The 27,103-nt window shown below is 39.8% G+C and overlaps 1 protein-coding gene across 1 annotated transcript in view; it reads left to right on the top strand.

The window, feature by feature from the left end:
* nrxn2b (neurexin 2b) overlaps nt 1-27,103 on the top strand; it is a 1,139,450-nt gene that overhangs the window by 669,902 nt on the left and 442,445 nt on the right. The window contains exons 16-17 of the mRNA XM_034676291.1: nt 7,533-7,706; nt 15,606-15,725. Coding sequence (XP_034532182.1) covers nt 7,533-7,706; nt 15,606-15,725 — 294 coding nt within the window. The remainder of the gene's footprint in view (nt 1-7,532; nt 7,707-15,605; nt 15,726-27,103) is intronic.

Here is a 27,103-nt window from a genome sequence, read left to right as displayed (position 1 = left end):
AGTAGCAGCAGATCAGCAATGTATTTTGGGCCTAAACCATTCAGTGCTTTATAAACCATCAGCAGGATTTTAAAGTCTATTCTCTGACAGACAGGAAGCCAGTGTAGAGATCTAAGAACTGGAGTAATGTGGTCTACTTTGTTGGTCCTTGTTAGGACTCGAGCAGCAGCATTCTGTATGAGCTGCAGACGTCTGATGGACTTTTTAGGGAGTCCTGTAAAGACACCGTTACAGTAGTCTAGTCTGCTAAACATAAATGCATGGAGGAGTTTTTCTGCATCCTGCTGAGACATGAGTCCTTTAATCCTTGATATATTCTTAAGGTGATAATAGGCGGACTTTGTAATTGTCTTAATGTGGCTGCTGAAATTAAGGTCTGAGTCTATGACTACACCAAGGTTTCTGGCTTGGTTTGAACATTTCATCGTTGCAGATTGGAGCTGAGCAGTAACCTTTAACCTTTCTTCCTTGGCTCCAAAAACAATCATTTCAGTTTTTTCCTTGTTTAACTGAAGAAAGTTCTGGCTCGTCCAGTCATTGATTTGTTCAATGCATTTAACAAATTAAGACAAAATGCAAGAATCAATCTGTGGATCTTTGTCCTGAAAATCAAAACTAATGCTGGTTTTGCAGCGAGCTCTTAATCTACTCCTCTTGAAACAATCAGTCATTATGCTAATGGTCTTTTTAGCTTTTGTACCTTATAAAGAGGCATCTCACTTTGTTTCTAAACTCCTCCCTCAGAAAGAGTCATTTTTGTGCTTCACGCTCTCTTAATCTTGCAAACTGAAACGTCTCTGCAGCAAAACAAAAGAAAAAATAATGCATGATAAACACTCTTGTTGAATCAGCTCCATGTGATTATGCATGCAGGGCCTCGTGGATGACTGTAATACTGTGAACACATGCTAACTTGGCTGCTGTAGCACTTTTGAGATGTCAGGAACCTACAGCAGTAAACGTCTCTGTGCATTTGTGTTAACTGGCGATGAGACTGACGGAACGATCAGCTTTTGTCTTCAGCCCGTTTTTACCTCTAAAAACAAAGCTGTTATAAAAGTAGCCTCTTAAATCTGCGCTCTTCTGTGCGTTTAGAGATGTTTTGATGGAGCAGCGCCCAACGCTGAGTCCGGTTAATAATACAGGAGTGAAGGCTGAAATATAAAAACTTAATTACAAAGCAGTTTGTAGATTCTCTCCCATGAAGTGAAATCCAGCATCTCCAAAGGCCTGCTCAACAAGACTTGGCTGTGCTGATGTCACAGAGATAATTCAGAATGACATATTGAAGAGATTTAAAATATTTAAACAGACCAATGATGCTAATGTGATGCATCATGCTCAGACACATCCTCGTGAACAGGAAGCATTGTTTGAATGAAGGAGAAAAGGCTCTTTTTATATATTTTTCTGAAGTTGAAGCTCTTTAAAGTTTCAATTTATTCACATACTTTGTGTTCTTGATTTTCATTGAGACAGGATAGTATTCAATCATCCGTCTTTATGCATCTCTTGTACATCTCTTTTTCAAACAACACAGCAATGTGAACAATGGGAAGTGAAGGCTGATGACAAGTACTATAACAAGTATCCCCTGCACATCATTTGCATAATCAGAACTGTGTATCCTTTCATCCCTCCACTGTTCCTCCTGCAGGACTCAGTCCTCACACTCCAAATCACTCTTTAAAAAAACGATTTTAAAAGTTCATGAATTGGAGCAATGAGTCCAAAAATGTCTCTCCCTTTTTTTTTTTGGTTACATTACATTTGGTCCAATTGGCGACATACTGTAGACTCAATCCATTCCCACATCCCCAGATTATTTCACATTTGTCTAGTTTCACTCTGGCAGAGAAATTCAACTCTTCTTCTGTATATGTTATCTGTTTCACTAACACAGTCCTCAACCTCAGATGGTTTAGGTATTTTAAAGCTCCTTAGAGGCTGATCGACGATCATCTGAAAAATTAGATCTGACTTTATTGTCCAGTCGTTTACAGGTAAACATATTAAAAAAGGGCAATGGGCATTAAAATCAAGAGGTCAGTGTTTAAAAACTTTTAATGCATGATGTCATTTCACTCCTTTACTTTGCTAATTAGCTCTATTTATGTTTTTTGAGTATTCATTTTACAATAATTAATCAAATATTTCATGTTACCAATACTTTATCTTCAAAATATATATACTGGTGCCTGGTTGTAATACAGTACAAGCGTCTGGCAATACCTGAAACACCTTATCATTCAAGGGTTTGTATTTATTTTAATGATTGTAAACACTGTAGATTAATACTGAAGACATCTAAACTATGACATAACATATATGGAATTATTGAATGAAGAAAAAAGTGTTACACAAAGCAGAATATGTTTTAGATTTTAGATTCTGTAAAGTAGCCCCCTTTTTCCTTCATGACAGCTTTGCACACTCTTGGTATTCTCTCAGTCTGCTTCATGAAGTGGTCTCCTGGAATGGTTCCTAATGAACATGAGCCTTGTCAAGAGTTCATTTGTAGAATGACTTGCCTTCTTAATGTGTTTGAGACCATCAGTTGTGTTGTTCAGAGGTAGGGTTAGTACACAATGGATAGCCCTATTGGACTACTGTTGTAATCCCGATTATGGCAAAACCAGATTATTTCATAGTTTGGATGTCTTCAGTATTAATCTACAATGTTGAAAATAATCAAAATAAATGAAACCCATTGAATGAGAAGGTGTGTCCAAACTTTTGACTGGTAGTGTTTAACTGAAAACTGTTAAAGAACAAAAGATAAAGAAAGCATAAATTCCATTTGACGGTTAAACAGGTGCAGAGCTGTGAGTTTCAGAAATGGAGACAATTACAGAAGCTTCTGCAGCCATGAAAGAGTTAAAGGTTACACTAGCTCGTCTAGATCATAGCTGTGCATTTATCTAACTAACATATTTACAGACATGATATTCAAATAATCGTCAAATCACTCCCAGTGACTATCAAATAGTATTTTTGCTTGAAATCTCTGTCCTCAGGTGACCATAATTGGAGGATTTTAAACAAGCAGACACAGAACCCTCCATCTCTAGTAACAGTACCTCCATGCTGCATTCAAGAACACGCGATAAAGCTGCAGCACCAACTGTTCATGGCCTAAATGAACAAATAATCAAAACTTTACCCAAAGAAAATCTGTAATTCAAATGAAAAGGATCCAGCTCCAAAGTGAACACAAAGAGAGTGTGGTGCTGTGAGTGGGTGTGTGTACGTGTGCTGCATATTTATCTTCTCTTTTCCTGTACTCTTTACTCCACTGAAGAAAACAAAACTTGCATGACTAATTTTTACAGTACATCTGGAACAGCCCTCCCTCCCTCCCTCCCTCCCTCCCTCCCTCCCTCCCTTCTCTTCTCCTCTCTGGTCTACTCTTGAATCTGGAGCGTGCTGTTGACTCCTGCAGGAAATGCACCGTTTGTCCTTTTGAGATTAACTCCATGCCGATATTTTCATATTTGCTAAATGGCTCTTACTGACGCGATTTCAGGACATCAGTCAGTCGGACAGCTAATGAATTTGTTGTATTGATTGTAATGCCTGGGAGCTCCAGCCGGGAAATATGAAGTGTCAAGTACTCATTAATTCTGAAGAGAGGCTGGCAAACATCATTGACTCATTCCATTACACAAAGTCCACATATAATTGACCTCGTGGCTCATTGCCTCTAAAGTTGAAAGTTCCAGTTTTTCAGCTGTGGAAATAAAAGTCTCCAGTTCTTCATTGTGACTGTTCTCTGAAGGTCCCTATCTCTGCAGCAGCATCTCGTCCCTGCGTGAAAGGTGTTTGCTGGATGTTCATTTTATGCCTGCTTAAAAGATAAAGGCTAAAGTAGGAGTTTTGATGATGAGAAAAGCCTGAAGCATTTCAAACCGTGTTTATTCATATGCACTTACATCAAAGGCCTTTTTGTGCTTTTCATAATTTCACTTGGCAGTTTCCTCACAACTCTGCAGAACAGAGGAAAAAAAAGAGAGGAAGAGTGAAAATAATTGGGCTTAAAAAGTAGATGGATATTTCCTTTTATGTTGTAATGTAAAGAGACCTTAATTGTGCTCGAGCGCCGAGATATCCCAAAAGTCAGCTTTATCATCTCGCTGAGGATTCACAAATTGTGCTTCCTTCATGAAAAAGCACTGCTGTTTATATTCTGCTCTCATCCCAGAAGAGAAGTCTATGGACAAGCTCACAGAATAAATCTTTCTAAGCATCAGATGACATTCCCAATGCTTCCGGCTTGATGCTGTACAATCTATTCATGTCAAATCTAAGCTGCTTCTTTGAATCATGTAATCATCAAAACATGTTCTTTGTGCCTCGGCAGTGACAAGCACTTTGTCAGGGGGAATCTCTCAGGAGCATTCGTCAAAACATTCACACGGTTTCGCTTGAAAATATCTGTTCTCTAGGCGGTGGAGCTCACTTTCTGCTACCTGCGTCTGATGATACACGCTTTCACCGTGGAGTGGAAACAAACAAACCTCTGATGGTGATTCACAGGAAGCTGTAGACCCACCTACTGATCAAAGACATGCTTATTAGCTTTGTTTTAGCCTTTTTAATCCGTTATATGTTCTGCCCTTGTACTCCATTATTGATATGTTGTGTAAATTAATGTTAATTTTATCTGCAAAATAAATAAAGCTGTAAAATTGCCTTATTTTAGAGTGCAAATTAATGCAACGGTAAACATGTTTTCCTACAATGTGATGTCATTAGAGCATATTTATGTCAATGACTGCCCATAAGAAATGAATTCAACCCCCTTGTTTTTTATTGAGCCAATTCAGCGGTTCCTTTAACCTGCATTTTTATAATTGGCCAGCAGGGGGCCACTACGCCTGTCACTGAAAACATGAGACCATATGAAAAGGGATTACTTCTCATTTGGTTTATAACCTCAGCAAACAGTTTCAACATGTGTGTTTGGCTTCAAATACAAGTTTCAAGTCTTCTTCAATAAAGTGCGATGTTAATTTTGTAAGAGTTGGTCTTACTTAGATTTAAATCAATGATTTGATTTGATTGGATTTGATGTCTTTATTTCGTTCATGTAAAAGTAAAATAGAAAAAAGAAAACATTTTACTTTACATATTCAAAAAGGAGTAGGAAGAAGTTAAAACATATCTAATACTATCCCTTTATTCACTATTTTTTGGCATTATACTAGTGCACTCCCACAAAACAAATCTTCATATCCTATCTTCTTATTTACACCTACAATCAAAAGTAAACCCCTCATGATTATCAACACTTCCTCCTTGTGCCTCATGACAATTATTTCTTTATACTTCTTGAACTGGATTTTGTTTTGGCATTGCTGGAGCTCCATGTTGAGTCTGTTCCACAGTTTTACACCACAGATCAAAATACAAAACCATTTCCTTGTGGTCCGAACACTCACCTGATAAAGTTGGGCAGTCTTTGAGTGTGGCTAACTTTACAAGTTGGTACCATGGACTGTATAAATCATTGTCTCATTTTTGTTTGTCTCTCAGGCAAGGTTTGGAGGCCCAACGATGCATATTGGAAATCCTGATAATGTGCACGCTTGTCAAGTTGTCCACGGCCCCTATGACTAATGCAAAACATGTAGCCTTAATAATTAGTCACAAAAAATGGAGCACCTCCACTGTGTGTATGAAAAGATCAATCAGCCATATGTTGTACCAGGCTGCAAACATGTTAGCATGGTAACATGGGTGTTAATGAGGTCTCCTGGGTTTTTGGAGACAGCCCCAAGTGGACACTCAAGGAACTGCAGTTGTAGAACTTCTCAGAGGTCGCCACTTGGTTGTTAACTGGTGACATATCAACTGGGATGGAGCATCAAAATCACATCCACCTTTGTATCTAAATATGGTGACCTCTGAACCAAATTCAAGATGACAACAACTTAAATCTAAAGTTTTAGACTCTCATAGGGTGGTCCACCAACCAATTAGTGATCCATCAAAGGCCACACCCACTTTTAATTGATCGTCTTTAAAGCTCCTGTGAGAAGATTTTGGCTGGTTAGTTTTATATTCGCTCACATTCAGCCAGGACTTTCCTCTCACTATAAATACACACTACAGTCCCTTCAACTTTAGAATGAGATCCTAAACACACACACTCACTTGTAAACTTTTTGGCCACATCAGCACCTCTCCTTTGGAACACTTTGTACACCTGACTCTTATAGAAGAGGCTAAGAGAAATCCGTGATAGAAGAATTCAGTGTTTTGATTGACTTTTTCCGTTTTTACCTTTTTGAATAATCTAATTTATGTAAATAAGTCATTCTGAGATTGAACCATCAGGTGGGAGATGAAACCGATTTCTCCATAATTGTGGTTTCAAAGTTCACAGTATGATAACAGACTTGATGAAAGCTACATGACTTTGTTTTCACTGATGCTATCTTCTCCTCATTTTATTTTCTATCATCAGTTTCAGAGTGTTGGCCTGAGCTGCACTCTTGATACGACTTCATTGTTTGCCTGTTGTCCAATGTTGTTAGCTGTAGCACCTTCAGGCGTCACATTAATCACTAAAACGATGTGGGAGAGCAAAGACGTTTAGAGGAAATATTCATATTTTGAAGCTGTGGATTCAGTTTACATTTCTAAATTCTGGATGAGTAGAAATCAATGAGTATATTATACCATGCAATAGAACCAGTGTAACAATAGACACATTTTACATGATGAAACTGCTCTAGAATCTGTATATGTGTATATTTTAAAGGATATCATCCATTTATAGCATTGAGTGTATGAATGTGTTACCTTTTTATTGACCTGCCAACCTTCTTATTCTGAGTGTATCACCTGCTCAAAGCTGCAGCAGCATCAACAAAGACATATTTATAATGGGGATTGCAGTGTTAGGAGGCTGGATGTATTCAGAAGGAAAAAAAAAAGACTGTAGCATCAAGCCTTTTTCTGCTTTATTACCATAGACTGTATGAATAATGGACGTGTGATGTCACCCATCTGTTTCTGAAGCCCTGTTTTGAAGCCAGTCGTTGGCGGGAGCCATATTGGAAATACTGAACTCAACCTAACTTCTGTCAAGCGAGTGTGAGGTAAAGAGGCAGGCTTTGAGCCTCCTCGGCAACAGCTACAGTGTTCCCGCCTTTCAATGATCTTAATATCTTGGGAATTACCGCGTAATGAAAAAATTCACCTGATCGAGAAATGAGCTATCCAGACTACACTCGTCTTTTGTACCAGGCTGTAAACATGTTTATTTCTGCTGTATAGATCGTCTTTTTTTAATTGGTGTGTATGTGGTTTCTGGTACTTCCAGTACCAGCCTCAAGTGGACACACGATGTGGACAAGTGGACTGCAGATTTTAACACTTCCACATTGGCTTCAATTGTCGTGGTTGGAAGATGCTGCATGTTTCTGACCTTGACTTCTTTCATTTCTTTGCTCTACTTCAACACTCACATTCATTATGTTATTCCAGAGGTTTAAAGTGAAACCCTACATGTTTGTGTCCTGCAGGAGAGCTGTACATCGGTGGCGTGATAAAGAACATGTACAGCAATCTGCCCAAGCTGATAGCGTCCCGGGACGGGTACCAAGGCTGTCTGGCCTCCGTGGACCTGAATGGGAGACTCCCCGACCTGATCGCAGATGCCCTCCACCGGGTGGGCCAGGTTGAACGAGGCTGTGACGGTAAGAGCATCAGACAGACACGTGCGCACCTTCTCCTGTAAATATTCTTTATCTGTTCTCCCACATTACTGATGGCATCCATCTCGTTTTCAAAGAGAATTCCCTCTCCTGGAAATAAACGGGCGAAATCAAACGGCATTGATTTCAAGTGTTTGTGTTATCATTCAGGGTTTAATTCGGTGTTCTCGTTATTAGTGAGGATAATTTCTCACAGAGAATGCCAAATATCATTGATTCTCTAAACAAGCTTTGCTCAGTTTGAGCGGATGAAAGATAATTATAAGGAGAGAAAGTCAGACACTGGATTGTAATCTTTTTTTATTTTTTGTTACAATTAAATTTCAATCCCTCATTTAGACTAAATGACAAAAACACCTATTATTGAACTGTAAATGGAGTGGGTAGTTTTAGTTAAAAGGGAACACATCATTTTCAATTGATTTCCAGCAAAGATCTAACGTTCCAAAAACACATTTCTATGGATCACATTTGCTCTCTGCTTTCCTTTTTGTCATTTCACCCATTTATTGATCTGTTGTGCTCCATTTCACCAACACAGAGAAGCTGGTAAAGTCGGTCAGAGCATCTGTATGTCTCTGATAAACACCTTTAAACCCACCCAAATTCCCCCTATACTCTGGGTGGCCTTTACAATCTAACCACCTGTCCTCTATGCGTCCCTTCAAAACCTGCTCGAGGGAGGTTCCTCTCCTGCAGCCTCTAATGATATCATCAGTGTGGCTAATCTCAGACACAGCCCCGCCCTCTCGGCTCTTGTCTCATCAATCTTGCATTTGTTGAGTTTTTTTTTTTTTTTTACCTCCACTGTGCTCACTCGGCCACCATGTCTCCAGCTGCATGGCTCCAGTGCACAGTACTTAATCCTGAGTATTACAGTGGATTTTGACTATAGCTTTCCCCCTTGCCACACATCCCCAATCTTTACCCCCCTCTCCATCCCGCTGCCACACCCCCGCCACTATGTCTCAATGGTGTGCTGAGCGTTGGAGAGCACAGGCTTGATTTCCCTGAGGGCTGCACTGGCCGACTCAGTGCAGCACTGATCCATTTTCTCTCTCTCTCTCTCTCTCTCTCTCTCTCTCTCTCTCTCTCTCTCTCTCTCTCTCTCTCTCTCTCTCTCTCTCTCTCTCTCGATCCCTTACGGTGCTACTTCTGCCATTCAGCCTTATTACCTGACTACAGTTATGTGCCACAGTAACTTTGCTCCAAACACAGTTTTAAACTGCATTAAGCTATCATACTGACTCCCGGAGGCACCCTGTAAAGGATGCTAATATTGGTTAGTGATTGCATGTGCTGGGGAGTTGAGGAGTTGTAATTGACCACTCTTTGACGTAGAATAATTACCTGACCCTGAGGCTTGAAGATTTGCATGTTCTCTTATGATATTACACGAATACATCAAAATCAATTGGACTACTCATCTGATTATCTAACATGTCCAATAAAGGCCCAATCACTGACTTTGGATGTGTTGAATTACACTTTTTATAACGGATAGTTTCTTCTTCAGTGACAGAAACCCCCAGAATCCAATATCTAGATTTCTGGGTAGTAACAGTAAGAATCACAAGAACGACTTTCCCAAAATGCACAATGTTTCTGGGGATGGCTCACAGCCAAAGCCCTCACCGACTTCCTCCTAAGGTCATTTTTAGCTCGTGGTCTGGGGGTAAAAAGTGGTTAAAGGTGGCTGCTGGTCCCCTCCCCATAGACCACAGGCCAAACAAACAAAGGGCAGAACATTGAGCTTATTCGTGTAACTCTCTACTGACTCAGCAGATCACAAAAACAAAGAAAAGACAAGGAAAAAAGGAGAGACTAGGACTGAGAGTGGAGCTGCAGGTACATAAACAGTGCTGCTGACTCACAGGAGCTCAACAGGGGAGGCACGAGAAAATTAGGCCTGAACAATTCAGAGGAAAGCATTTAAAAGGCTGGAATAATACAGATTAGTGTTAGAGGCTGCAAAGGCAGAAGCACAAATACTCGTGGAAAAACAAGCAGCAAACAAAGCTGTTTAAATTGCTTTTTCAAGATTGATTAAAGTGAAACACACATTGATTTATAGACTCCATCAAAATGGCAGCTTTTAGAACAGCATGAAAAAAGCCTCCAAATTCTTTCCATCCATTTTCTTGAACTCACCCAGGTTCAGGTCATGATGGCAGCAGGGTAAGGAAGTCAGCCCAGACATCCCTTTCTCCCGGCAACATTTTCTCTAAGCCTGTCCTGGGGGATCCAGGGACTCCCTGGCCAGATGAGATATGTAATCCCTCCAGCATGATCTGGGTCAACCCCAAGGTCTCCTGCCAGTTAGGAGTGCCCGGAAAACCTCCAAAGGATGGCACACACATGGCATCCTAATCAAACGACCCCAACCCCTCCAGCTGGTTCCATTTGAAGTCCAGTTGTCTGACCTCTTTGCCTTGTCTCTGAGGCTTCAGCTGCATTCACATAGGTGCAGGGAGACAAGACAAGAGGCAGGCAACAGTTTCTGGCCTGCACATGGTAAACAATTCCAAAGAATGAGTTAAATTGCATTAAAGAAACATGTATGACTTGCGTTAAGGTAAGAAGCATTTAGCTATACAATCAGTCACAGAGAACAGCAAAAAAACGTACCCTCTAACTTTAGACCACAGTGCCATCTGACTTTCTTTAGCAGGTGTTGTCTAATTTAAACATATTGAGCGCTTCCACTAAATCGACACCTAGTTACCTGTCTCATTCCCGCCTAATTATCCCAGCCACCCTGCTGAGGGAACTCACTGCAGCCCCTTTTTTTACTCTCAAACAAGCAGTTGTTTATTTATTTAAGAAACAGGGAGTGTAGTCTCACACTCTGGTATCTTCTACACTGCTAAAGCCATGACTTCTTCCAGTGATGGCCATATTGTTCAAATCGTTCTCTAGAGGTTAGCATGTTTCTTTTTTATTTGTTGAGTCACCAAACCTCAAGTCTGAGTTAAGTCTTGTATCCAAGTTCGAGTCCTGTCCTAGCCACCAAAGAAAAATCTGAGTCGAGCTCCAGTCCGCTGTCAGAGTGTCTGGAGATTCAATGCTGTGTGTAAATGTGCACAGCTTCTCTCATAGTGTGGAGATGCACTCATTGATTGAGCTATGGTGCACTGCAGGTCTCCAATAATCTCAAATCTACCTGCAACCTACCCGCTTTTAAATAGGATTTTAACTCGCAAAACCACCTTGGATTCTGTGTTTGATTTACTTTGGAGGCCAACATTACCCCTTTGTTTTCAACAGTCCGATTATATATTTACTCACTTACTTTTCTGGGTGCATCCTGGACAGATGTCTGTTAAAGTTAATTGAAAAGAGTTTGTGTCCGAAAGGAGTCAATGCTCATGTCCAAGTCAGAGTCATCAGTCCAAGTCCTGAAAACCAGGCCTGGAGTTGGACTACCACACTGATAGGTACTTCATATTTTGTGCTGGGCTCATGCCTCCTTTGCAGCTCCTATGTCAGGTTTCTGGAACTTACATTTTTGAAGGAACACTCTGGATGCTTGAATTCTAAGAATCCCCAACTCAAACCAAAAATATGCCCAACATCTTTGACACTACAAGGGCCATAATTCAATTTCTAGTGGAGAGGACATGAGAGGTTATTTTGATTGCCAGATTCCAAATTGTATTTTTTGTTATGATAAATACCCAATATAATGAATGATGTATTTATTGTTTAAAGATATACTTTATATATATGAAAATATACATATATTTATATAAACTTCCCACAATGAGTCACTTTTATCAGTTTCTACTTTAGATACGCTGCCGGTCTGTGCTGTCCAATTCCTGGAACAACTGTCAGGCTTCCTCAGCAGTCATCTCTCTTTTTGTGCTTCTCTTTGCCAAAATAGAGTCGTCTAATTTTCTCAGTTTCAATCCCAAACTTTTCAAATTGCTTTGCACATTACAATGATAGTTGCCAAGCAACAAAGAGGCATCTGTCTGAAAATGTATCAATCTGCGGCATCATTATGACAGCCTCTGGCCAAAGTAAGTAAACATGATAATATAATTGTTGCCTTCTGTGCAATTTGTATACATTATATTTTAAATACATAAACACACAACACAAAAGGAAAAGTCAGGAATCGGCAGCACTGTAATCTTTAATTCAACAAAGTTACATAACATCTAAATGGAAAAACAATCAAAATGACTCCCTTGGCGTTAATGTTAATGTTGTTTCCTGAATTGTTGCATTGTAAAGGCGGATTTATACTTCTGCGTCTCCCCTACGCAGCAGGGGCTGACGCGGACATGAGCATCACATACTTGTGCGTCGGTGTGTCCGTGTCGCGCAGCAATTCTCCGCCGAAACGCCTGAGGGCAGTGCGGTCTCTCTGATAGCCGGCCGCCTGCTTCCGGTCCCGCTACGATCTCTGTTTACTTTTCCACAGAGATTCAGAGCGTGTTATGTTAATCTACAGCTGATACATGTTGCTGTTTATCATACAGACATGATTACATGAAGAATAGAGAGGAGGAGATGAAATACACGGACGATGTGCGGCCGATGTCCGGGATCCCGGAAGTGTTGTAAATGCGGGAAAGACAAAGCCGCCGAGCAGACCAATCACAGAGCTTGCGGTCCGCGTCGGCTCTACGGGGAGTTACATTTTGAAGGAGGTGCACGTTAGCTACGTGCGTAGGCCTCGCCGTAGGTACGGGAGCTACGCAGACCTCCTGCGTAGGGTACGCCGTTGATTCTACGCAGAAGTATAAATCAGCCTTAACACTGCCCCTTCATACGAGAACTAGGCTTTTAACCAGCCATCATCATTCAAGTGAAGCTCATTGGCCTGCTGGTGGTTATCCTCCCTCTGATTTCTTCTCTTTCTGTTTTCCTTCTGAACATCATTTTTACAAGAATCAGCTCAATATCTGTCGTGTTTATGAGGAGGTTGATATTTCTAGCTCGCCAAAGTAAGACATTCACATCTGTCAGTTTGCTTTCCCACAAATGACGGTCACACTTAATAAATGTTGATTGTCTAGTTGCCTTGTTAGAGCTGAAACATGCATGAGGAGTAAGTGGGATTCAACAGATAAGAAGTAAACTTCTCACACCTTGCAGGTTGTTAAACTTGCTCGGTCTGATCAGTCCTAACAACAGCAGATGTTTCAGCTGTAATCCAGCTGTTCGACGAAGACGCAGGTGACAGCAGTGAGGGACTTGAGATGTGTGTTTGCAGTTTCTTGTTTGTCTTATTGACTCTTTCTCCGGTTGAAGGTTTTCCTAAAAAATTAAGAGCAAACACAGCAGATGGGGAGTAATGCTTCAACAAACCCAAGGCACCTAATAACAGGTTCTCAGGCAGCTGTACACAGGTAGTGTTTTGGCCAATCGATAGCTGAAGGAGGTGTGAGGAAGTCATTACATGACTTGGTTATTAATTATGACAATACGCTTAATTAGCTCCTCAAGGGAACCTTTTATTATGGAGTAATTAATGGGGCAATTAGAAGTACTCACAGAACAAGCTTATGGAAAGGAATTGACATTGAATTTAAGAGGACATTTGGAGCAGGAAGTAAAAGCTCTCTCGTGTCGGTAATTATTTAATATTTTGGTTTTTCATTATTATTTATTTACTGCCATTTCAGGGGGTCTGTTTTAATTGGGCCATTTGTAAATGGCACAGTAAGATGTCTGTTTATCTAAGCGGAAACAAATTAGTCTGGCACTGAACCATGGGTCTTTGGAAATGTTTGTGTTTAATTGAGATTTTAATGAGAATCCCCACCACCAGCAACACGACAGCCACATCACAGACTTATTTTTAGAGTTGTTCTCTTGCCTATGATTTGATCTGCAGCCTAATCTCATATCAATCAGGCAGCTTTGTCCCCATCTAATTCTGAGTACAATCACTGGAATAAGGTTTTGTTTGGGAGAAAGCCAATGATTATCTTTCAGTCAAATTAACTTCCAGTAATAGGAGGCGACAAAGGCAGACACTTGAATTATTCTCCATATCATGTCTATTCATTTGAAGCCTGTCGGGTCACCAGTATGTGTGACCTGAAGTGGAATATTGAGATTTTATAGCAGTCTGTCATATTACCCATCTGAATAAGTGGCTGGAAGTCCACAGAGAAATTACAACAGTGGAGCTTCTAATTGACAATTTAAAATATCTGCAGCCATCCACGACAGATGAAGGCAACAACAAGAGAGTGCATCCCCACTGTCCCCCTAAACACACACACGCACACTCACAAACACAGATATGTTGGAGATGCTAAACATAAACTGGCTCAAGCACTCCTAATTTACGATGCATTTGTGCCCCGAGCCTGGCAATTACTCCAGGTTTCAACCTTGAATTAATGTCACATTTAATCAGGATACATTCCTGAGCAGCATTTATCGAATCAATTATGCTATTTATTCAGATGAGCTGCTACTTTATGCTGTTGCTCGTAATTTAATCTATTTTTGATCTGAATTGATTTTTTTTTAATTTTGGCTTTCATGACAGTAAACAGTGTTTTAGTCACATTATTAAAGGATAAGATTATGAATTGTATATTTGCCTTGAAACATGACTCAGGTGCCACATACACAGAGAAACAGGTTGCTATTTGGAATAACTCTTCTCTCTGTGCATGCTAACCATTAAAAGATCCCTTCCTCGTGCACTCTTGGCTAAGGTTGATGAAGGACAAATATTCAAAGTTTATCTACAGCTAATCCGAGGCTTTAAGAATCTTAGTAAACCAAATCAACTGAATAATTCCCAAATTAAATCCTTGTTACCATAAAAAGTCTGTTTCTCAAATTGGAAAATGGGAATTAATGGGAGTTAACTGTGAATTGAGGGTAATTTAATGGAATTTGTATCATGTATTTGTTTTGTTATAAGCAGACATCCATAACAAATTATACAATTAAAACTGATTCAATTGTAAGTAGAACTTTATCAAGTGTTAAATATTCTATTGAACAATCAATTCTTTCATTGAAGAACAAAAACATGAATGTTGAGTTAAATATTACTCATCACCCTGACCCAACCCATTCAAAAATTAACAAAAATGCAATCCCAACAAAGTCCCAGACAAAATGTTAAATGAAAAGAGCCGCTCTCCCTCCAACTAAGTCCCATTCAACATGCAAATAAAAAAAAACATCTTCCCTCAAGGTTCTCAAGCGTAACCTCTGCAGGATTCTAGATATCATCTGTGCTTCATGTGATGGAGGAATGCACAGTGCATGAAGGGGGCGTGGTCTCAATAGCCCTGCAGTAAGCAGTGTGTGAGGGATTGAGGAATAGCAAAGATATTCAACTGTACTTGCATGAAATCTGGTTGTTGTAGTCAGGATTATGATCAAATATATTTTCCCTATCTATATTTAAGTTCCCTATTAAGAGCCAACCTTCAATTTAGTAAATTCCTGGTTTATTTGCGTTTATTCCCATGGGAAGTTTCCAACTTTGAAAATTCCAGGTATTTTGCAACCCTAGGAAGAAGTGAGGATTTTGTTGATGATACAAAAGGGTGGTTGTATTTTTGTTTGTCTTTTAAAGTTCTTGCAGTAAAACTTAGAGAGTCAGATCATCAATCAGCCGGGGATGATACAGGGCGGTTGTCTGCCCTGAAATTTAGTCTGTTCAAAAAACCAATAAGCAAGATTCTTGTATTTCACCCCTTCAGCTCAATACAAAACACTTTATATAACCATAACCCAGTGAACACGGCGGGTCGATGAGTTTCCATTTTACACACCTGGTACAGAGCATGGAGATCTGATTCAAGTCTAACACCAGACAAATATGAATCTATGTTTGACGTTTTCGGCCCATTCGACATGCTGATATCTGTCTTGGCTTTAACCCCTCAGGACCAAGTACCACCTGTACGGAGGAGTCCTGCTACCATCAGGGGGTGTGTCTCCAGCAGTGGGAGGGCTTCACCTGCGACTGCACCATGACGTCCTATGGGGGTTCATTCTGCAACGACCGTAAGTGAAAGTACTTTTGTGATTTCTTTGGTCGGCGTGAGTGTTGATGGAGTGAATGCGGTACTTGAAGATAATGGTAGGTAGAAGGCTGTTGCTAGGATTCACGCTCAAGCACTGCAGTTGTTATTGAAGCCTTTAAAGTGGATCCATGTGTTGTAGAAATGCTGTGTCTTGTGCAGCCTGAATATCATCTAATTGAAGCCTCACAGATCACTTAATGACAACGCATTTGCCTACTTAACACAAAACATGCAGACATTTCTTTTACCCAAATTAACTTCAAAATCAAAACACTTCTTCAATTCCTCGCATGAGAAGGGCCACGAGCAATTGCACCACACTCAACCTCCACTCCACCTTCAATATTCTATTACTCACATGTTATTCATAGTAACACCTTGGATTGTAAAACTCAGAGTTCACTGTGGTATTGGCTTGTCAGCTCCCTGAGGCTCTGCTAACACATGCTGTGAGGAGAAATAGTGATTTCAGTCCTGTGTACCTGCTATGTGGCCCCCTGCTGGGCAGCTCGCAGGAAGGGAGATGAGGGGAGTATGGAGAGGGGGAGCGCAAATAGAAGAATCACAGATGTCTTCATTTCTTTTTAAGTGTTTCCTGTAGGTCGCCAGGTTGTGTTTGGTGTAATATGACGCATTATTGATTTGATTGATTGGCTGGTTCTGAAGCTACATTGTGATATTACGGTGTAAACAAGTGTCATTGAGAAGGCGTAACCTTACTCTGTGTTGAACATGGAAATGGCCTCATTTCCGTGTTCGGCCTACTTTATACGGGTGAACTTTAATTTGCCATTGTCTCCGAATAGGTTGAATGTCAGGAAGTAGAACTGGGAATTTAGGGGAGTGATGTACTATTTTATGTTTATAAAACAAGTGTTTTGCATTTTCCTGTTTGCATGTTTTCAAACTAAACTTGTCAGATATACTGCAGCTTTATTTAACAATTCTAATAATAATAATTGTATTTGTAGAGCACTTTTCAAAAACCAAGTTACAAAGATCTTCACATGGTCAGCAAAATAAAACAGGCAATTCATAAAATCACACTTGTCAAGATAAAGAAATAAAATGTATTTCTTAAGACGGTTAAAATAGAATAAAATAAATTAAAATTAAATATAAAAAATTACAATTGAATTCAGATAAAATCAGGAAAGGCTCTGTGATAAAAGTTTGTTTTCAGAGCTCACTGACTCAGCAGACCTGATCTCCTCTGGCAGATGGTTCCAGAGTGTTGGACCCCTCACTGCGAACGCCCTGTCCCCTTTCCGTTTCAATTTTTGTATTTGGAATGCACAATAGACCTCTGCCCGATTATCTCAATGCATGCGTCCGCTCGTAAGGTATTGAAAGGTCTGTTATATAGCTCGAAGTCCATGTAAAGCTTACAAATAATCAGTAAAATCTTAAAATCAAATCTAAAATACACAGCCAGCCAATGCAAGTTTGGAGATGATCAGGGCATTTGTTGTGCAGAGTGCTGAGAAGACTGTTAGAATAGTCCAGGCGTGATGAGATAAAAGCAAGTAAAATCATCCCTGTGTCATTCTGTACCATTATTTGTGGCCCAATGCTTCAAAATATGAATATAAGACCACATTGTAAAGTTGTCTGAATGTAACTTATTTCCCAAAAACAAGAAAATGCACGTACACATTTGTCTCTATCAGTACAGTGTGGAGAAAACCTTCTCATACAATGTTAGTGGAAAAAAGTTGTAATGCTCTAATATTTTTTGGGCCCCAGTCAGGTATGGGCCCTTTGAATCATCTTAACTTTCCTCCTTCAGACGGTGCCCCTGGCTGTATTCATGCCTTTCCTGCCATAACTGGACACCGTCCTGTAGCTCAGTGCTGTGGAGTGGATTTAATATGAGTAGGACTACAAAATTCAACATGTGGTGGAAAACACAAGCCTTTGCTTTAAGACACTGGGATGTATTTCCTCTGGTAAATGGTGTCAAAAATGGGAAATGTTGAATTATGTCAACAAGTTGAATTATGGGGCGCAGTTTAAGTTTAGGCAAGGGTCCTCACTTCCAGTCCTCACTACTTTCTCATCAATCAATCAATCAATCAATCAATCAATCAATCAATCAATCAATCAATCAATCAATCAATCAATCAATCAATCAATCAATCAGACTTTATTTATAAAGCGCTTTTCATACAGTGACATTGTAACACAAAGTGCTGTACATAAAAACAACTTAAAATAGAATAAATAAAAATGAATATATGTTTAAAAAAAATAAAAAGACCCCCCCCATGCTAATCCCAACCCAAAACCCACCCCACAATCCTAAGGTTAAGAACACAATATATGCAACAATAATAATAATAATAATAATAATAATTATAATAATTATACTACTACTACTACTACTACTACTACTACTACTACTACTACTACTACTACTACTACTACTACTACTAATAATAATAATAATAATAATAATAATAATAATAATAAATCAAATAAATAAATGAAAAATAAGAAAAATAGAAGTTGCTGAAAGAACTGAGGAAATGCTCTCATGATATCTTAATGAAGAAAGACTGGAGGTAAAATAAGATGTTAAAATTCAACACAGAAAGTTTAATTCACCAAAATAAATGAATTACTAAGATAATAAAACACTAAAATATTAAACCATGAAAATAAAATAAAATGCTATACTAAAAAAAATAATTCAAATAAATACAAAATAAATAAATAATAATTAGAAAATAAAATAAAATAAATATATGACAGCAAATTGAACTAGATAATCAATAAATAAATACATCAATAAAGAAAGTAAGGTGAAATAAAACTGTTATAAGAATAAAACTCAGTCAAAAGTGAGACTTAAAAGGTCTGTCTTGAGTTTGCTTTTAAAAAATGGTTATGCTCTGTGCAGCCATCAGATCTTCAGAATTTTGCCTCCCAAAATCTGGTCTCTCTTGAACTAACTTCCCAAAAGTCAAAAAAAAAATGAAGAAGATGAAGTTGACTTTATGTCAGAGTTCCTGGGAGGAACTTCTGGTTCATTTCCTCACTGCGATTATGAACCTTACAAATGTAAAGATGGCTGGATCAGCCGCACCTGTTTCAGACATTAAATAACTCTATAGAAAAAAATTCAAACTTCATCTGAGTGGTCTTATTTACTTCTCTGGGTCAGCCAGATGTGTCAATATTGATTTTAGTGTGTTTCATATCCAGTTAAACTATTAATTTGGATGCTTTTCCTTCCCAAACTGTAACACCTCTGTCTTGCTGAACTCATTTTTTTGTGCATATCTCAAAATCCTCAAAAGTTTAACAGTTTGTCTGCAAGCTAACTTTAAAAATATGACTAAATGGTGCCTCTGTATGACCTGTACTGCTTCTGGCTGCTTTATTTTAAAAGTCTAGCTGGACTTTGCTAATGGACACTAGCTAAATTGACTGCTAATATTTACACATGTGAAGCTTAGACTAGAAAAATTAGATAGTCATGTTCTGAAGCTGAGCTAGCTGCTTTATTTGCAAGTTGAGTGTGCAAACATAACAGAAACAAAATGTATCAGAAGCTTTAAAGCTGTGTTTGAATATACATTTGTGTGATGATGATTCTTTGAAGAGATTTTTAGAGCTCCACTTGCAAACACACAGAGCTCACGTGCAATTAGCATTCAGGGTTCCTCACTGACTTGATTTAAAGGAGTGCAGAGGCTGGGTGACAGGCTTGTTTGCACTACTCTCACTTTGCTTATTAAGTGGTGGGTGCTGAATAAAGTTGCGTCACCCTCACCCTCCGTTCTTTGAGCCCCCCTCCTGGGTTTCATTTGTGCTGGCGCTTACCTTTGATTGTTGTAGCCCTTGTTATGTTGCCTGCCATGTTTGCGAGAGGGGGTATGAGCAGGCTTGACAGTTAGGTGATGATTAGCAAGTTGCTCCTTTTGGCTCCAGAGAGGGATAAGGCGAGAAGTGCTCTTTTGGCGTGACAGCCGCGCCGTGATAAGAAGTGAGATCTCTCGCTTCTGGAGAGAGGAGAGCACATGATGAAGAGAGAAGAGGAGCAAAGGAGGAGGCTGAATGTTGCATTGGAGCTGTTGCCTATGGGGAGTGTTAGAGGCTTTACTGTGTTTGTTTCAGAGTGGAGAAGTAGAAGTGTGAGGCGCCAGGAAGGGAACCGAAATGTGCAGTGTGGAAATATCTTAGAGGTGTGTGTGTTTGCAGTGAGAGTGTGTTGATTGGAGGTAAGGACTCCCGCAGCAGCCTGAACAGAGACGCTGTCAAACTGAGAGTCAGCTGTAAAATGAAACTTTTAGGACATTCTCTCAAAAATAATCTTCAACACATTTTTTGACTTGATAATGATTTGTTTCTGAACGTACAGCTCTCACTGTAGAGGTTCAATGGCTGCTGTTTAAAGTCCTCTCCTTCCTCTTGTGTGTCCTCTTGCAATGTGCGTTTTTTTCTTGTTGAGAGGTTGCCATACTGAAGTATAACACATGCATGCTATCTGTGGACAGGAGACTGAGTATCTCAAAGTGACTGATTGAAACATGTCTTTTCCTATATCTCACATCTACTAAATTTGAACATAGGACACAAGAACTAACTGCTTCTTTATTTCTTCTGAATTGAACTGAAAAATGATTTCAGTTCATAATAGAGATGTAAGGATACACTTAACCCACGACTCGATTCAAATCCCGGCTTTTGGTTCATGATACGATTCACTCAAGATTCTCTAACAATTTTCAAACTGGATTGAACTCAAAATTTAAATAACTATTATGTCATTTCATTTCTCAGATATGGACAGTTGTAATATATATTTTTTATCTTATATTTCTTTGGAAAGAAAGTAATCCTTTTTCATTTTTAAGGTGTGTTGTGACTCAAATAAAACCACTGCACCCTTTTTTTTTAGCACCTTGCAAAAAACTAAAAATGACCGTACAAAAATACCTTGCTGGAAAATTTTAGAACAATTATAAAGAAATGGAAAGTGAATGATTTCCAAATGAAAGTAATACATTTTAAAACCAGTGTTTCCCCTACCATTATATTGGGTGCAGTGTTCAATTTGGCAGCTATTTTAGATTTAGTCTTAGTCTTTAGATGAAAATGCCCGTTATGTCACTTTAGCTTGTCCACGTCTCATTTCCGTCATGAAAAAATGAGTCGTGGATGAACATTGATCGTCGTAATTTCGTTAACAAAATTAACACTGCTTGGGGGGGCGGGGCAGAGAAGTAATTCAAGGTTACCTCTCTCATAGATCAGGTCTATACCTTGTTCTTTTATTAAACAGACTAAGTATCCTTGTGTTATTTATCTTATTTACATGACGTGATGTCATTTCTGTCTCTACATGGTCACTTGTCTACAATGAGGGAAAAAAAAAAGTCGCAACCACCACAAGAAAAGCAGAAAAAAAATCTCTGCCTTTTATTAAACGCTCTCAGGGCCATCTCTGTGAGGATGGCAACACTCGCTCTCCTGGGAGTAGCAGCCAGAGTAGATCTCGTGTTTTGGGTCTAAGTACAGAAAAGAGCCTGAGTGCCCCACGCTCTACCCAAACACAAAGGTGCATCTTTAACTGCTCGGTCTTCACCTGCTGCCGCCATATCTGTTATGATCAACTCAGCTAGGGCTGAGAGAGCAACGTGAGAACATCATTAAGAGACTTAATGATGTTGAACAAGCAAAGTGAAATGCAGATAGCGCCCTCTACTATTTAAAATTAATATTCAGATACAAATGTTGTTGAATGGATTTTAATTCACCCTTATTTTTATCATTTTTTTTACCATCTTGTGATATATCCTTACATCTCTACTTCATAAACCCTCTGGTCAGAATAACCAGTGTTTTCAATGAGTGTGTTATACAACAGTATATCAGCCTCTTCCACTGTGCATGCATTGCTCTTGCTGTTTTGTATTGCAGAGTGTTCTTTCCGTCCTTACAGCAGCTCCACGTCTTCAGTCCGACCCTTCACTCTATATTTCTACCGGCTTGAATTATTGGAAAAACACATTTCATCTCTTGACCTCGAGAGCCTACCTCGACTTTACCTTTTGGCTCCCTCTCTTCATCGTATTCTCTTTCTTCTCTTTGTGTTTCTGTTCCTCTCGTCATACAAAAAGCCGTGTATCCTTGAGCCTTTCTGGGCTGACACAATCAGTGATTCAACAATTTTCTGAACCCTTCAACCTTTCTGGGAATTTTTTCCTTGAGCCTGCTGTGAAAACCAAGGTAGGATTAATTTACGCCGGGTAGTATTTTTAATTTTCTATCCAACATATCCTATAGGTCTGAAGGTCTTGCATCTTTTTTTAATCAAAGATCAAATAGCTTTCCTCTTTCGCTACCATGTGTCCTTGATCTTTTTTTACACATCTGACATGGAGAACTATGAAAAAGGTTTAATTCCTTGTAGAGTTCTCCCTGTAATTATCTTCCTGTTGCCTATGAAGCAGCATAAACCCGACTTTTCTGTGACTGCATTCATAATGAGCATGAGCCCTGGATAAACAGGTGTATGGGCTGCATCTCTTTGTAGCTTTTATAAAAGGTACAGATGCATGTCATCAAAAGAAGAGACCGAAATAGGACCAGAGAACTGAATCAAACAGAACCTGCCTGCCATGTGATCACACTCTTTATCTCTCACTCAGCAGCAACGCTGTGAGGAATCCACTTCATACATGCAGAAAGATCACCTTTTATGTAACCCGCCAGGCACACACACACACACGCACACACGCACACACACTTTTATCCCTACATGTACCACTCTACATCCTCTCACACACTCATGTACATTCCTTTTATTTAAAAAAAAGAAATGACTTTTTCCTTGAAAGAAGAATGAAGAGCTGGGATGGAGTGATTGTTGCTGCTCGTTATTCTCTGTGGGGAATAAGACATTAGCATATTCATCCCTCATTACAGCTCGTACTGCTGTTTGTGAAAGGCCTTGTTTGATGGCCATGCAAGACAAACATAAGCAAGGCTTTAAATCTATCACTGTATGTGTGCTTTGATAGCCCTGCTCTATTAAACCTTGTTATGTGTGCCAAAATAACACTGTAACATTGTAATGGTCCAAACAATCACAGTATAAGGAGGTCAGAGTACAGATGTTGCGTAGCTGTGACTAATATCTTCATAGTTTAAATAGACAACCCACTCACCTGAACAGTCAAAATGAAGCACATTTTATTTAATAAGGCTGAAGACGGGATCACAGAGTCTACGAATGAAAAGTGTCAAATTGGTTTGCAGATTGTGGCTAACACTAGCAGAGCTAGCACCACCAGCCTTCAGTCCTCTTGCAGGTTAACATGCCTGTGCTGGTTACACATTACTGCGGTCGCATTGTCATGTGTCAGTCTGACCTAAGACAGCCTACGCATAACTGTTTCTCCATTTTCTAGAGGAAAATACTGACAAAGCAGCCAGCTCTATGAGATATCATGTTATCTGTGCTTGTTTGCATCCGGGTAGTAGATCATCGAAGAGATATAGCTGTAGCCACAGCAGGCGCAGTGGCGGGGGGGGCTACCATGGCTTAGACACAATAGATACTAATAATAATACATTTTCTTTATAGGCACCTTTAAAAGCACTCAAGGTCACCTTACGAAGCAGAGTTTAAAAAGAACAACTAAATACACCACTTGGATAAGATACAGTACAGTGAAGAGGTGTAATCAGAGTGACTATGCCAGTTTTAAAAAGACATGTTTTGAGATGTGATTTGAAAATGGAAAGAGTCGATGTTATGGATGTCCACTTGGAGGGAGTTCTAGATTGGCTGACGGCTCTAGATCCCATGGTGGTCAAGTGGGCGGGTGGTATAGTGAGGTGAATTGAAGAAGAAGATCTGAAATGAAAGGCAATTAAAGGCTCGTTCAAAAATGTTACCACTTGGACATTTAGCTGTCTAGTAACTCTGGTGTTGACTCGCAAGGATGACCACTTTTGCTGTAACATTAGGTGTATAAGACACACTTCTAATACCTTTTTTGACGTCTAAAGATTGAGTTGGGTCTTACACACTGGTGTGACGAGTACACCAGTATAAAATGAAGTTGATTATTGTTGTATGTTATAGTACTTATCCCAGAAGAAACAAGCAAGTGCCTTACATGGTGGATCATTGGCCAGGCAGACCCGTCTTGTGGCGCGACTTCCTCACACGTTTCTCCCTCATTAGGTCATAATCATGCGTTTAAAGAAAACTATGGTAGAGTTGTAAGAAAATAAACCTGGTGAAGTGCTGGTTTGATTGAAAGACTCATCAGCTTAAGACAGGAAGTGACCAGCCGAGGGTGGTGGTCACTTCCTGGTGGATGCCACTGTAGGCTGGGTTCAACAACCATACAGGTAGCTTGCAGGATGGCGATTGCAGATGGTCATAAAAACAAGCTACACATCTGCGTAGAAACTGCACATTGCTGACCACAACACTGTTTAAATCTTCTTCACTCCTGTAGTCCCCTTAAAGTAGCTTCATCTACCAGACATATACTCTTGATTTTGTGGTTCACTAAATGTGCACATAAATGAAAAAGAAAACAGCATCTAAACATTTAAACTCATCTTCCTTTAGAGATGATTTTATAAAGACACCCCTTTGATAACATGACATACACTCACACTAACTGAGGAGCTTCAAGTGGCGTACATTGTTATATACAGAAATGCTTACGTGTAATTTCCTCTGTTTCTGCAGAGAGTCATTTGTTTCACTCTGGGTGGAAAGGTTGTCAAAATTATTGACACTGCAGTTATTATTTATGAATGCAGATTCACGCTTCAATGGAGGAGACAGCACGCAGGGAGAGAAGGTTCTATTGTGCTGCATTTTTCAACACTGACGTCTCCCACTAGATAAACCACTGTAATTTGTCTCTATTGACTTTTTATTACCTGTTGGACATCAGCCAGTCGTGTTTGCCAACTTTGATGCGGAGAAGGTTAACTCTTTGACTAAACACACACACACAGAGCACTTGAGCAAACCAAGAGTGAAGAGTCGCTCTGTGAACATTTGATTTGTTAATTTTTCAGCAATATTTGAAAATGAAAAGCTAATATTTCACCTGAGTAGTTGAATGGGAGTTGAAAGATGGGAGCTTCTCTCCCAGGATTGCCTTGGCTCCAGTTTTAATGGAGTTTAGTGTCAAATAAAGTGCTGAGGCCTCTTCATACTTCTTATATATGAGATTCCAAGAGCGTATTTAAGCTGATCTCTGTACCTTTCCCTTTAGAAGGTCACACCCAAATGGCAACCTTCGGACGGGATAATTAAAGCCAGTTGGGAAATGTTAAAAACTGCAGTTCATCGAGTGTTGGCTCTGGAAGTACCAGAAACCACATACACACACATACATTTTGAAGATATTAAGATTACGAGTTTTCCATTACGAGAGGCACAGCTGACTTGACTGACAGGCGGGAACACTGTAGCTGTTGGCTAGGAGGCTCAAAACCCGCCTCTTTATGTCACACTCACTAGACAGAAGTTATGTCGTGTTCACCATTTCCAATATGGTTATATATTCAGAAACAGATTGGTGATCACGGATACTACGTCCATTAATACAGTCCATTGTCACACCTTAAAATGTCCCAGTTGGATAACCAGGCAAAGAAAATAACCTGTGATACATGTATCTGTTTGTTGGTGCTGATGAGACCGTGCATGCAGCCTTCTTTCAGGCATTATTTAGAGCCTCCTTGTTGTTTTCCCTCCATCCCCTGACTCATCAAATATTCAGATGTTTGTTTTTTTAGCACTATTGTTTTATTCATTTTAAAACAGGTTTGCTGTGGCGGCATCCACTAATGGTTGAGAAATTGTCCTCAAACGAAGCTGTTCCTCCTAAATGTTATTGAACTGTTGTTAGCTTCCCACTTGTAATTTATATGTAGACACAAATTAGCTACAAATGATGTATTGTGATCTTTTTTCTACCACTAGATATGATTCATACGCTGAGTTGTGTATTCACTGATGCTCTAAATCTCCTCGTCCAGGACATTATTATGTTGTTGTTTTTTTCCACCCCGCCTTACTGAACTGGAGTCTTTTCTTTCTTCCTGTGGCATTGCTTATTTATGAGCGTCCACCTGACATGGCAGATAAGAAACGACACCATCGGGGGAACCCGGCGGTCTGATTGGCAGAAAGTTTATATTAGATGTGATCACAATAGGCCAGCGTTAACAGGGTTACTTTCTCTCTTGCATAAAGGAAAGCTGCACGCGCTCACTTCTGCTGAATACATCTGTCATCTTCCTGTGCAGCATTGCTACTGAGCAGCATGACAGTTCAAAACTGCTGTGGCTGGATGTGTTTGTGTTTTTGAAGTAATTCAGAGGCTCCAATCCCAGCAGAGCAGCTCCCATTCTGTGGAATAGCATTGTTTGCACCTTCTCAGTGACCCCACTGTTGGTCAGTTTGCTCTGACAGGCATGTGGTGCTGCGCTCTGGAGAGACATGGGCTTCCAGAAAGAGCAGGGACCAATGAAATTCCTCCTTTCTACACACATTAAGTCGACTGACATTACCTCAGAAGACATATTTCAACACCATCATGCATCTGCTCCTGTAATGTGTTTTCTGTTCTCATTAGCAGCAGAAATACATGGCACTGTACCACCAAAAAACACATCACTTCCAATTGGAACTGGAGGTTGTCGCAAATACTGTACCACAATGTTCATGCGCACAGACACATTTAAAGAACAACAAAAACAGAGAAGCTTGTCTTAGTCCCTCTCTTACACACACTCACTAGAGAGCATTTGTTATTCAGCAGCAGCCTGCGGTGATTGACTGGTCTATTTGTCTCTGCGTAGCGTATAAGTGGGCCACTTGGTATTCTGCCTTATTCATCTGGAACCAACTCAGACAGAGATGCTGTGTAAGTGCGTGCAGTACGAGGGGCTTTGTTTCTGTCTCGGCTCTCCTCGTTCTCTGTTTGTGGGAGCGAGAGAGTGAACCAAACAAGACGGAGAGGAGGATGCTGGGAGGAAAGGGGCCGCGTCTGAGCAATTCATTGTTTAACTGTATGCATTTGCAGGGTGTTGGCATAACTTGTGCATGTGTACAATGAATCCAGCTGCTGGTGCATAGTGCCGTCAGCCATACTAATTGAGTGCCAGTGTGTTTGCAGCATTGCTGATCTCCATCTGTCTCCTCTTCTCTCAGTTCCTTGTCTCTCCTTCTTTTTCCTCCACTAGCATGCCGCTCTAACTTTACTTTGGGGCCTAATAGGTGCAAATTGGTGCAGAATTTGTCACTTTGTACCTCTTATTTGAAAACTGTGTGGTATTAAAAAAGTTCTTTTTCAGGCCTCCAGA

Source organism: Notolabrus celidotus, chromosome 23 (assembly GCF_009762535.1).
Source record: "Notolabrus celidotus isolate fNotCel1 chromosome 23, fNotCel1.pri, whole genome shotgun sequence".
NCBI classification, from domain to species: domain Eukaryota; kingdom Metazoa; phylum Chordata; class Actinopteri; order Labriformes; family Labridae; genus Notolabrus; species Notolabrus celidotus.
The sequence above is the reverse complement of the archived record's forward strand: the minus strand, read 5'-3'. Positions and strand labels throughout refer to the sequence as shown.